At 42.2% G+C, this 13769-nt stretch overlaps 1 protein-coding gene across 3 annotated transcripts in view; it reads right to left on the bottom strand.

Moving 5' to 3' along the window:
- The window catches only part of metap1 (methionyl aminopeptidase 1), a 36904-nt gene that overhangs the window by 17546 nt on the left and 5589 nt on the right, over window positions 1-13769 (bottom strand). For 2 of the 3 annotated variants that reach the window (XR_013497031.1, XM_078207515.1), the window contains exons 2-5: window positions 10865-10916; window positions 7943-8052; window positions 2802-2862; window positions 515-606 (exon numbers count right to left, since the gene is read on the bottom strand). Coding sequence is in view for 2 of the 3 variants with exons in the window: in XM_078207515.1 (XP_078063641.1) it covers window positions 515-606; window positions 2802-2862; window positions 7943-8052; window positions 10865-10916 (315 nt within the window). In the remaining variant the exon portion in view is untranslated. Of the gene's footprint in view, window positions 1-514; window positions 607-2801; window positions 2863-7942; window positions 8935-10864; window positions 10917-13769 lie in introns of all 3 variants that reach the window. The other variant, XM_078207606.1, reaches the window with a different exon arrangement.

Here is a 13769-nt window from a genome sequence, read left to right on the forward strand (position 1 = left end):
CTTACATTAACACTGCAATGAAGTTACTGTGAAATTCCCCTAGTCACCACACTCCGGTGCCTGTTCAGGTCAATGCACCCTAACCAGCACGTCTTTCAGAATGTGGGAGGAAACCAGAGCACCCGGAGGAAACCCACACAGACACAGGAAGAACGTGCAAACTCCACACAGACAGTGACCCAAACTGGGAATCAAACCCGGGTCCCTGGCGCTGTGAAGCAGCAGTGCTAACCACAAAGTGGTTACTATATATTGGTCTATGCTGGGATTTGGCAACTCTTGTTTTACGATTACAAGGCTAAAAAGTAAAGTTTATTAGTCACAAGTAGGCTCACATTCACACTGCAATGAAGTCACTGTGAAAATCCCCTAGTCGCCACACTCCGGCACCTGTTTGGGTATACTGAGGGAGAATTTAGCACAGCCCATTCTAAAATCGGTGATGAGATATTCTGATTTTTATTCCTATACGAATTCAACTGCATTTAAAAAGAGTCAAAGCTTGACAACTTACTTTGCATACTACCCGCATTGCTTCTATGTCCTCTGGCGGTAGAACTTTGATCTGTGAAGTTCCCTTTAAGGACTGCTCTGATTCAGAAACACCTTGAAAGAGAGGATAAAATACAAATGAACAATTATATTCAATTCCTCTTCATGATGCGCAATACCCAATTATAGTGTTTGAGATTAAACTGGATTCAGGGCTGCAAGGGAGACAGACAAACTAATTCCAGTCCAGCACACAGATTTATTTTATTAAAAATTCAAACACAGCACTGGGTTTCATTTCTAGAGCAGTAGAATTGAAAAGCAAGAGGTTATGTTAAACTTGTCCAGAACATGGTTTCACTTGGGAGTGCTGTGTATAGTTCAGCTCAGTACTTTACACCAAAAGGACACAGTGGCAAAGGTGCAAAATGGGTTTACAACAATGATACCACAACTGCCAGGTTATAACTATTCAAAAAGATTGAACAATTCTTGATAAGTAATGGAGCGGCAGGTTATCAGGGATGGGTGGGAATGTGGAGTTGAAGGTACAAACAGATCAGCCATTATTCCACTGAATGGTGGAGCAGGTTCGAATGGCTTACCCCAGCACACTATTCATATCGGACATACGTATGGGTAACAAATTGGCGCTTTTTTCTCTTAAAAAGAAAAGACTGAGGAATAACCTGGTGGATGTCTTTAAAATTATGAAGGGGTGTGATAGGGTAGACATGAATGTTTGTACTTGTGGAAGAGAACAAAATTAAGACTCATATTTAAAATAGTCAGCAATAAATCTAATAGGGAATAAAGGAGAAACTTCTTTACCTGGCTGAGATTAATAGCATGCATGCTTGGAAAGGGGACCTGGATAAACATGAGTGAGAAAGCAATAAAGGGTTAGGCTGATAGGGCGATGAAGGGTGGGAGAAAGCTCATGGGGAGCATAGACCAGTTGGGTCGAATGGCTTGCTACTGCACTGTACATTCGATGTAATACTTTGACCAAGTCACACTGGACAATAGGGTTCAAATTATCATCAATTTTCCACTACTGTTTGTGGCCTCATTTCCATTAAGCACTGTGCTGGGTGAATTTGGGATCTTGATATGTACCAGTTTATAAATATACCTACCCTACACCTTATTCAGAAAAGCAATGGGCAGAATTTTCCCATCCCGCACGCCACGGGAATCGCAGCGAGCGGGACACGGACCACGCAAAGATCTGTTGACCTCGGGCAGGATTTTCCGACTTTGGGGCAAGCGCGGTCGGAAAATCCTGCCCAGCGTGTCTGTTGATTGAAACATGGAAACATAGAAACTAGGAGCAGGAGTGGGCCATTCAGCCCTTCAAGCCTGCTCCACCATTTAGTATGATCGTGGCTGATCCTCTCTCTCAATGCCGTGTTCCCACTTTCTCCCCACACCCCTTGATGCCATTAAAACCTAAAATTAAATCTTTCTTTTTCTTCAATACATTCAGTGATTTGGCCTCCACAGCCTTCTGTGGTAGAATTCCACAGGCTCAGTACCCTTTGAGTGAAGAAAGTTGTCCTCATCTCAGTCCTAATGGCTTACCACGTATCCTGAGACTGTGTCCCCTGGTTCTAGATTCCACACAGTAAGAAGTCTCACAACACCAGGTTAAAGTCCAACAGGCTTATTTGGTAGCAAAAGCCACACAAGCTTTCGGAGCTCTCGCTGCTCCTTCGTCAGGTGAGTGGGATTTGAGTGGGAAATCCCACTCACCTGACGAAGGAGGAGCGAGCGCTCCGAAAGCGAGTGGCTTTTGTTACCAAATAAACCTGTTGGACTTTAACCTGGTGCTGTGAGACTTCTTACTGTGTTTACCCCAGTCCAACGCTGGCATCTCCACATCTAGATTCCATAACCAGGTAAAACTTCCTCCCTGTATCTGGTCTGTCTGGCCCTGTTAGAATTTTATACACTTCAATCAGATCTCCTCTTGTCCTTCTAAACTCCAGTGAATACAGGCCCAGTCGAACCAATCTCTCCTCAGACGACAGTCCCGCCAACCCCAGTATCAGTCTAGTGAACCTCCACTGCACTCCTTCTACGGTTATCCATTCTTAGGTAGAGACCCCGAAACCGATTGCTGATTAGTTATTTTGTACAGAAATTTAAGAGTAACGATAAGCCCAGTTCTTGCAGCAACAAATTCTCTCCCTTTAATTACACAAGTCTGAATAATCATGGGCTGCAGGTTTCAATCCAAAGCAAGCGATCAAGTTATGTAAATATTCATTTGGGCAGATGTTATTTGAATGTGAAAGGCTGGATACCTAAAGGATGATGAGCATAATCAGGCCATTGGATGTAACTCGGAACTGGTCTCATGGAGGTCTAGACGAGAAAGAAAATGCAAAACGTTAGTTGACGTTCTCTCAATTTCAGATTACACTTTTGGAAATTCTACACCAATTAAAATTCTCCTTTCTTGTCAATGTTAAAAATCAACACTCTTACCATGTTACATACTACACAAATTTTCATTGCTTGTTCCAACTGTTAAGAGTTAGGGAATCCAACAATCGTCCATTGCAAGATAAGCTTCATTTTACCATTTGGTTTATCTCTTTTACATCTCAGCACAAGTCACATATTAACTTTGTACAGGTGTTAGGCATTAATTGGGGATTCACTTGTGCCTCTAAAGTCGAGACAGTCTATAACTGCGATTGTTGGGTTAGGTTTATGCTTGAAATATGTCATTCTGTAAGTGAATATAAAAGATTGCAAAGATCACTCCCGTTATATTCTTCACCAACTGGTTTTCTCAAACAGAATATCCTGCACCATCTTTCTTCAAATAACAGAACTATAAGAACATCAAGTATTCCGGAGAAACCTGCTTTATGGTGATATTTATACATAGTGACATGCACCACCAACAAGCAGCTGAGAAATGACAGATCTTACCAACAACCGTGGTTAAGAAAGCTCAAACACTCAGTAAACTTTGACTTCCACCCGCTACAGTGTCGAAATGGGGTCTTAACTGGGCTAAATCATGAGAACAATTCCCCAGACTCACTTTCTATTGGACCAACACTCAGTTTGTTAACTCATTTATATTTTAGACTATTTATAAAAACTCTTACTCTCTGTTTTTATATTTCTGGTTAGCTTTCCCTAATACTCAATTTCTCCTTCTTTATTAATCTTTTAGCCACCCTTTGCTGTTCCTCATATTCTATCCAATCTTCTGACTTGCCATCTGTCTTTGCACAATCATATGCTTTTTAAGTTTGATATTACCTTTAATCTTTCTAGTTAGCTGTGGATGGTGGATCGCCCCTTGGACTTTTTCTTACTCGTTGGCATGTCTCTATTCTGTGCATTCTGAAATATCCCCTTAAATGTTTGCCACTGCATCTCTATTGGCCTATTGCTTAATCTCATTTGCCAGCTCACTTTAGCCAGCTCAGTTTGCATGCCCTGATAATTGCCTTTATTTAAGTTTAAAAACATAGCCTCGGACCCACTCCTCTCTCCCTCACACTGAATGGAAAATTCAATCATGTTTTGGTTGTTGCCACATAGGGGTGGCGTCACCATGAGATCATTAATTACTCCAATCTCGTTGCACAATACCAGGTCTAAAATAGCCTGCTCTTTGGTTGGCTCATTGAAACTTATAAATTTCTTACAGGACGTGTCAGGGTGGATAGATAGAATGTTCCCCTTTGCTGGTGAGTCTAAAACCAGGGGACACAGTCTCAAGATAAGGGGTAGGCCTTTTAATACCATGATAAGGAGGAAGTTCATCACTCAGAGGGTGATGAATCTTTGGAATTCTCTACCCCAGAGGGCTGTGGAAGCTCAATCATTGAGCAAGCTTAAAACAGAAGTCAATAGATTTCTGAAGACGAGTGACACCAAGGGATATGGAGATAGCACGGGAAAGTGGCATTGAGGTCGATGATCAGCCATGATCTAATTGAATGGCGGGCAGGCTCGACAGGCTTAATGGCCTACTCGTGTTCCTATGATAGGGGTGGGAATTCAGAACAACGGGTCATAACCATAAAATTAGAGCTAAGCCATAAAGAGGGAGTTGTCAGGAAGCACTTCTACGTACATAGAATAGTGGAAATCTAGAACTCTCTACCTCAGAAAATTATTGGTTGGGGGTGAAATGAAAATTTCAAAACTGAGATGTTTCGATTTTTGTTCCGATGGGTGAACATAGAACATAGAACATAGAACATTACAGCGCAGAACAGGCCCTTCGGCCCACGATGTTGCACCGACCAGTTAAAAAAAAACTGTGACCCTCCAACCTAAACCAATTTCTTTTCGTCCATGAACCTATCTACGGATCTCTTAAACGCCCCCAAACTAGGCGCATTTACTACTGATGCTGGCAGGGCATTCCAATCCCTCACCACCCTCTGGGTAAAGAACCTACCCCTGACATCGGTTCTATAACTACCCCCCCTCAATTTAAAGCCATGCCCCCTCGTGCTGGATTTCTCCATCAGAGGAAAAAGGCTATCACTATCCACCCTATCTAAACCTCTAATCATCTTATATGTTTCAATAAGATCCCCTCTTAGCCGCCGCCTTTCCAGCGAAAACAATCCCAAATCCCTCAGCCTCTCCTCATAGGATCTCCCCTCCATACCAGGCAACATCCTGGTAAACCTCCTCTGCACCCTCTCCAAAGCCTCCACATCCTTCCTGTAATGTGGGGACCAGAACTGCACACAGTACTCCAAGTGCGGCCGCACCAGAGTTGTGTACAGTTGCAACATAACGCTACGACTCCTAAATTCAATCCCCCTACCAATAAACGCCAAGACACCATATGCCTTCTTAACAACCTTATCTACTTGATTCCCAACTTTCAGGGATCTATGCACACATACACCTAGATCCCTCTGCTCCTCCACACTATTCAAAGTCCTCCCGTTAGCCCTATACTCAACACATCTGTTATTCCTACCAAAGTGAATTACCTCACACTTCTCCGCATTAAACTCCATCCGCCACCTCTCGGCCCAACTTTGCAACCTGTCTAAGTCTTCCTGCAAACTACGACACCCTTCCTCACTGTCTACCACACCACCGACTTTGGTGTCATCAGCAAATTTGCTAATCCACCCAACTATACCCTCATCCAGATCATTAATAAATATTACAAACAGCAGTGGCCCCAAAACAGATCCCTGAGGTACACCACTTGTAACCGCACTCCATGATGAATATTTACTATCAACCACCACCCTCTGTTTCCTATCCGCTAGCCAATTCCTGATCCAATTTCCTAGATCACCCCCAATCCCATACATCTGCATTTTCTGCAGAAGCCTACCATGGTGAACCTTATCAAACGCCTTACTAAAATCCATATATACCACGTCCACTGCCTTGCCCCCATCCACCTCCTTGGTCACTTTCTCAAAAAACTCAATAAGGTTAGTAAGGCACGACCTACCTGCCACAAAACCATGCTGACTATCACCTATCAATTCATTACTCTCCAAATAACTATAAATCCTATCCCTTATAATTTTTTCCAACATCTTGCCGACAACAGAAGTGAGACTCACCGGTCTATAATTCCCGGGGAAGTCTCTGTTCCCCTTCTTAAACAATGGGACAACATTCGCTAACCTCCAATCTTCTGGTACTATACCAGAGGCCAACGACGACCTGAAGATCAGAGCCAGAGGCTCTGCAATCACTTCTCTTGCCTCCCAGAGAATCCTTGGATAAATCCCATCCGGACCAGGGGATTTATCTATTTTCAGACCCTCCAGAATATCCTGCACATCCTCCTTATCAACTGTAATACTGTCTATTCTACTCCCTTGCAACCCAGTGTCCTCCTCAGCTATATTCATGTCCCCTTGCGTGAACACCGAAGAGAAATATTGGTTCAATGCTTCACCAATCTCCTCCGGTTCCACACATAACTTCCCTCTGCCATCTATAACTGGCCCTAAACTTGCCCTAACCAACCTTCTGTTCTTGACATACCTATAGAACGCCTTAGGATTCTCTTTAACCCTATCCGCCAAAGTCTTCTCATGTCCCCTTTTAGCCCTTCTAAGCTCGCTCTTCAACTCCCTCTTAGCCAATCTAAAGCTTTCTAGTGCACTACCCGAGTGCTCACGTCTCATCCGAACATAAGCCTCCTTTTTCTTTTTAACCAACAAAGAAACTTTTTTGGTGCACCACGGTTCCCTAGCCCTACCAATTCCTCCTTGCCTGACAGGGACATACCTATCACAGACTCGCAGTAGCTGCTCCTTGAAAAAACTCCACATGTCGGACGTTCCCAGTCCCTGTAATCTCCTAGTCCAACCTATGTTTCCTAATTCTCTCCTAATAGCCTCATAATTACCCTTCCCCCAGCTAAAACCACTGGCCCGAGGTTCATGCCTATCCCTTTCCATCACTAAGGTGAACGTAACCGAATTGTGGTCACTATCACCAAAATGCACACCAACTTCCAAGTCTAGCACCTGGTCTGGCTCATTTCCCAGCACCAGATCCAATATAGCCTCACCTCTAGTTGGCCTGTCTACATACTGAGTCAAAAAACCTTCCTGCACGCTTTGAACAAAAACTGACCCCTCTAACGAGCTAGAGCTATAACAATTCCAGTCAATATTAGTCAAGTTAAAATCCCCCATAACAATTGCCCTATTACTTTCACTCCTAAGCAGGATTGACTCCGCAATCCTTTCCTCAACCTCTCTAGAACTTTTAGGAGGTCTATAAAAGACTCCCAACAGGGTGACCTCTCCTCTCCTATTTCTAATCTCCGCCCATACTACCTCAACAGATAAGTCCTCATCAAACCTCCTCTCTGACACTGTGATACAATCTCTGACCAATAATGCTACCCCTCCCCCTCTTCTACCTCCTTCCCTACTTCGACAAAAACATTTGAACCCCGGGACCTGCAGCATCCATTCCTGCCCCTGCTCTATCCATGTCTCTGAAATAGCCACAACATCGAAGTCCCAGGTACTGATCCACGCTGCAAGTTCACCCACTTTATTGCGAATACTCCTGGCATTGAAGTATACACATTTCAAACCCTGCTCCACCCCACCTCTGGGTGAAGGAACTATTTGACGGAGTTACGATACATTTCAAGCAGGCAAACAGGCAGCATCTTGTACATTATTATCCTCTTTAGCCAGAAGGGCCAAATACCTAATAACTATTTTATTCATAATACAAGATAGAAAGTGCTGGAAAAACCCAGCAGGTCATCAGCATCTGTGGCAAGAGAAACAGAGTTAATGATTCGAGTCCAAATTGACTCTCTTTCTCCCTCCACAGATGCTGCCAGACTGGCTGAGTTTTTCCAGCACTTTCCACTTTTATTTCAGATCTCCAGCATTCAGAGTATTTTGCAATCATTTGTTCCATGGTAAGAATTGATAAACGGTATTTGACATACCAATGGGTAGTGCGGCCTCAGTTTCCCTGTGTATCGATAACCGGGCCAGGGATCAGTATTGATTTCACTTTTCTCAGATTTGGAGCATTCTTCTTTGGCCTTTTCATTTTCTGTAGAGGAAAACAAACTGTAGTTTAGTTCACTGACCTGCAACAGTTCCTGCAACGCATCTGTACAAATCATTTTCCATGACAATTTTATTTTTTGGTTCATTGTAAAAGTAGTTTCAGTTACAAAATCTTAAGTTTTACTAAACAAAATACCAGCTGCTTAACCATCATCGTGGAATTTAAAACCTCTAGCCTAAAAGAGGACTGTGGAGGCCAGGTCATTGAGTGTCTTTAAGACAGAGATAGATAGGTTCTTGATTAATAAGAGGGTCAGGATGGGGAAAAGGCAGGAGAATGGGGATGAGAAAAAAATCAGCCATGATTGAATGGCGGAGCAGACTCGATGGGCCAAGTGGCCTAATTCTGCTCCTATGTCTTACGGTCTAAATATGGTCTTTATTATCCTGATATTTAGCCCGTGTTGTAAAGATAGAGAAAAGGGAGTTATCTTGTGCTGTCTATCTGCCACATGTGTCACACACTCAATGAAACACTGCAGAAGCCGAGTCTGGTTACACGAGAGGAGGGATGACTGAGAAAGGATCATGAGGCATTCAAGATCCTTAAGCTGGTCACTAAGTTTATCCTTAAAATTTTCCAAAAATGACAGCAGCAGCAATGAATAAAAACTCAAGAGCAGAAAGAGTAAGTGAGCAGATCGCACTATTTCACGCAGAGGATGGTGGCTGCTTGGAATGGACTGCCCTGGGTTGGGGAAGTGAGTGATTGAGTGAATGACACCACAAGTTTGAAAGAACTTGGGGCAAGCGTTTGGTGAGAAAAACAAAAGACATATAGATAGCAAGATATAAACAAAATACTGCAGATGCTGCAAACCTGGAAACCAAAAACTCTGGAAATACTCAGCAGGTCAGGCAGCATCTGTGGAGATAGAAACAGAGATAAGGTTTCAGTTGATGATCTTGTAACAGAACTCTTCACAGATGTTGCTAGATATAGGTAGGGGTCTGCTTATTACTCTTTTAAAATCTGGGGCAGACAGCTGAACTAAAATGGTCCTTCCCAGCTCTACGTTCTCTATTGCTTGTTACAGGCAGAACTGTCTTTGAGTTGTTTTCTGCTTCAAGATGGGAAGGGTTAGTCAGACAGTAAAACATTCCAGAAATCTTGGGTAGCACAGCTGTGTGCAGTTAATAACATTCCTGCCATTTTGTCGCAAAATTTTGATTTGTCACATGTGTTAGTATATAGAAAAAACACACTGTACATAGAGAAGGAAAGGAGAGGATGCAGAATGTAGTGTTACAGTCATAACTAGGGTGCAGAGAAAGGTCAACTTAATATGAGGTAGGTCCATTATGCCTCGTTCACTACTTCATTAGAGTATCCCTAACTGCACCAGTGTGGCAATGTTCCCATTTGCCACAATAACCATCCATTGACCTATCTGAGAGATTCCCAATTAATGGTGAATTGGAGGCCAATGGAAATGCTGTCCAGACAAGTTTTACAAAGGACAAAACAACAGGGGGACAACCAAGTCTGCAAAATGTCCAATTGATTGCCAACTTTCGGCAAGCGAAATGACTGCAACCTTCTTGCTGAGCACCCAGATTGCAATCTGCATGTCATCAAATAACAAGGGCAATTACCGCTACATCTGAGAGGTACCAGCTGGGCTCTGTGGGAAATGCAGTGACTTCCCAGTCATAGAGATGTGGGTTCAAGGCTGATCTGGAGCACAAAATCTAGGCTGACACACCAGTGCAGCACTGAAGGAAATGTGGCACTGTGAGAGGTGCTATCTTTCAGACAAGACGTTAAACCAAGGCCTTCCCTTTCAGGTGAACGTGAAACGCCACGGCCACTATTTCCAAGAAAAGCTTGGACATTCTCTTTGGTGTACAGGGACCGATATTTATCCTTCAACCAACATCACAAGCAAAACATTATCTGGCCATTTATCATAATGCTACTTGCAGCAGCTTATTGTGAGGCAACATGACAACAATGACTACATTTCAAAAAGTATTTCATTTCCTATAAAGTACTTTTGAGACATCCTGACATTGTTTGATTTGTTCTTTTTCAATAGTCTTGATACTCCTTGTTGAAGGAGCATATACCTGCTTTTCTAACTTTTCAATTGTTATGTTCCACACCTGTTTAGGTGTGATTTGTTGCTGCAGGGAATATGTGTCAATTGATGCAAATGTGACAAATGCTGACATAATAAAAGAGATACAATTGTCGCTGAATATGTAATGGATGTGTTTTCTTTTATCAATAAGCACTTGCAGTCATCGAAACTTTTGATGTTTTACCTTAACCACATTCCAGTAGAATAAAAGCTCACATTTATACAGCACTTTTCATGACAGCAATATGTCACATCGTGTTTAACAGTCAACAGAGTACTTCATGGTGGTAATGCAAGAAAAACGCCAGCCAATTTGTGCACAGCAAGCTCCCACAAACAACAGTGAGATAATGACCAGATGATCTATTTTTTGTGAGGTTGATTGAAGAATAAATATTGGCCTCAGGATACCAAGGAGAACGCCCCTACTCTTGTCTGAAATAGTGACATAGATCTTTTACATCACCTGCGAAAGCAGACAGGCCTCAGTTTAACATCTCATCCGAAAGATGGCACCTCTGACAGTGCAACACACCCTTGGAACTGCACCGGAATATCAGCCTAGTTTTTGTGCTCAAGTCTCTGGAGTGAGGTTTGAACCCACGATCTTCTGATTTGGAGGTGAAAGTGCTACGCACATGATTGGGGCAGAAACACAAATGCCTATAGTCACAGCACACACACACCCCCACCACCGCATGAAGTACTTACTGGCTTTCTTATGGAGAAGCTTATGAGTTGACCAACTTCCTTTGAAGCATTCCTGCAAAAAGGTAAGTTTGATAAAAACTGTCATTTAACACAAACATAAGTGAAAATGTCCAAATTTATGTTTTGTATAAGCAGGCACATGTATCCGACAATTACATTTCGAAATGCAAAGTAAGCAGTAGCATCCCAATACCACAACATTACTACAAGATGTAGTGTAGATTAGTAACTCCCAGGCTATGCTGTGATCAAATTTTACAGCCAAATCTTTGCAAGTCTGAATCAATTTCCAAACTCTGCGCTTCAGCCATCCCTTGCCAATTACAAATGTAATTCTAAACAGCTCAGATCGACCTGTCGCCCATTTGAAAACACTAATGACTATTTCATATATATTTGTTGCATTTGCCCAAGAACTGGTCAGTGCATAGTCTTCTAAGATCCAAACAGAGGCAGATTTCCCCAAAGTTTTGTTTGATATTACAAGTTACTCGAGTAATTTTTGAGATTAGTCAACTCTCAGGATAGAATGTCGCTTTAATAAAAGAAATGTTAACTCCACTTGACATCTTAACTACGTGAAGAGTAAACACCAACAGAATCAGTGAGAATTTTGCAAACTAAGCATCTTTTCCTTCCCTTGGGCTTGGGCACTTAGTGCAAATGTCATACTGGTATTTCTAATGATGCCGCTAACAGGTGTCTCCTATAAATCACTGCACTAGCCACTGCTGAAATCATATCATGCCACAGGATTTTGCATCATCATACAGTTTATTCATTGACCCACCAATGAACCGATTATCCCACCAGCTTTACTGCAAACTATTCTGCCCACAACGTTTATGCAAGGACTGTGGAGTCACTAATATTTCGGTTCATTAGTGCAGCACTAATTAATTTTAGAAGTAATTTTAGAAATGAACTTCAGTTTTTAAGCAGCGAAGATTGATGTCGACAAATGGATTACAGCTGATCACTTTTCTTACAATATTAGCACTGGCAATTGCTTGGCAGACTTATGGCAGCAGTGGTTAAGTGCTAAATTGCATTCTCTTGATGTTAAAATGGATTCTCAACTATAGCAAAGAGCAAAAGACTTTATTTTGATGAACACAATCCTAAACTTTCAAATGGGCTTGAACATGATCAGAAACAAAAGATGTCAAAATATACATTTATTTATGAATTTACATTGATATACAGTTCCACTTTATGTATATTTTTTTAATTGGCCTGCATTATACAGAATAACCAAACAATTCAGAAAACAGCTATGTCCAGGTAAGAGAATAATAGATAAAAGAGGTCATAATAATTCTAGAACTGCACTGAATATTGACTGAGCAAGGCAATGCAAAAAAAATCTACTTCTCACAATGAGAAGTCTTTATTTTATGTTAAGAAATTGTACTCCCCAATAATTTGAACCAAGAAACAAAATTACAGCAAAACGGCAATCAAGTGCTAATTTTATTTTTGTACCATCAAATTATCTAAATTAAGTAAAGTTGACTTGAGAATACGCTGTATAATTGTGGCACACAGGGCAACCTGAAATGGTTAACTGACCAACTTGGAGTAATTTTCAAATAAATGACAGCTTGCACCAACTTCATTTTTTCAAATTTATTAATACTACTTGCTGTCAGCCTTGGCTTACTGGAGACACCTTCTCATCTGATTCAGAAGGTCATGGGTTACAGAGCCCCATTCCTGGGCACGAGCCCATTATAGGCTGACATTTCAGTGCAGTACTGAGGAAATGCTGTCTTTTGGATGAGACGTTGAACCAAGTCTGCCTTCTCAGGTGGAAATTCCCGCCTGCTGCCTTGGGACAATATTTATGCTGCAAACTCCATCGCAAAAAAAATGAATTGGCTGGTCATTATCACTATGCAGCATGTGGGGCATTTCCTACATAATATTAATGGCTGTGCTTAAAAAGCGCTTCATTGGTTGTGAGCGGTTTGGGATGTGCTGAGGTGTGAAAGTGGCTAAACCAGTTACACACATTTCTTTCTATTTTCCGAGTAAGCCATTAAAAGTCAGAAGGCCCAAGATTTGACCCGTGCCCAGTTCAATTATACAAGCATCCTTTGGGATATCGCAATTAGACATGGTGCCTCTGGCCTTATTTAACATAGATTTTTTTTAAATCGGCTTGGGCATTTGTTTCTTCCTACCAGTGGCTCTTGATTCAAAGACCACACCTGTGGACTTAGAATTAAGCTTTACTGTGATGGCTTTCACAATTGAAACAGACTTTCCAATAGCCACTGGACTTACTCAGCACTCCTGAAGGATCACAAAACAATAGCTTGGAGCTCCCAATTATTGCATTTAAATTTCGAGAAGCACCCTGAATCAAATGTTGAAGCTCCTCCTTGGCTCAGTGGCTGCAAGACCTAGGCTGATTTTAAAGTTTATTTGTTTGTCACAAGTAAGGCTTACTGTGAAATTACCATAATCACCACACTCGGGCGCCTGTTCGGGTCAATGCACCCTAACCAGCACATCTTTCAGACTGTGGGAGGAAACCAGAGCACCGGGAGGAAACCCATGCAGACACGGGGAGAACATACAGACTCCACACACAGACAGTAACCCAAACTGGGAATCAAACCTGGGTCCCTGGTGCTGTGAAGCAGCAGTGCTAACCACTGTGCCACCGTGCTGCCCCACGGTTGTTTCCTGCCCTCTCCCCACTCTCCCTTTTCAAGGTGGTGATGTGGCCAACTGATGCAAGTGCTCCACTGCCACTCTGTTCATCATAAACCCAGACAATTCTGCTCTGCAAGTCCCGGAAATTCACTGGGCAGTGTAGTCAACCAACATGTCACAGGTAGAATTTTTGTTTTTAATGAATAAATTTCAGTTCATCCAGAACATCACTGCACATCAG

The sequence above is a fragment of the Mustelus asterias genome, chromosome 1, assembly GCF_964213995.1.
Source record: "Mustelus asterias chromosome 1, sMusAst1.hap1.1, whole genome shotgun sequence".
NCBI classification, from domain to species: domain Eukaryota; kingdom Metazoa; phylum Chordata; class Chondrichthyes; order Carcharhiniformes; family Triakidae; genus Mustelus; species Mustelus asterias.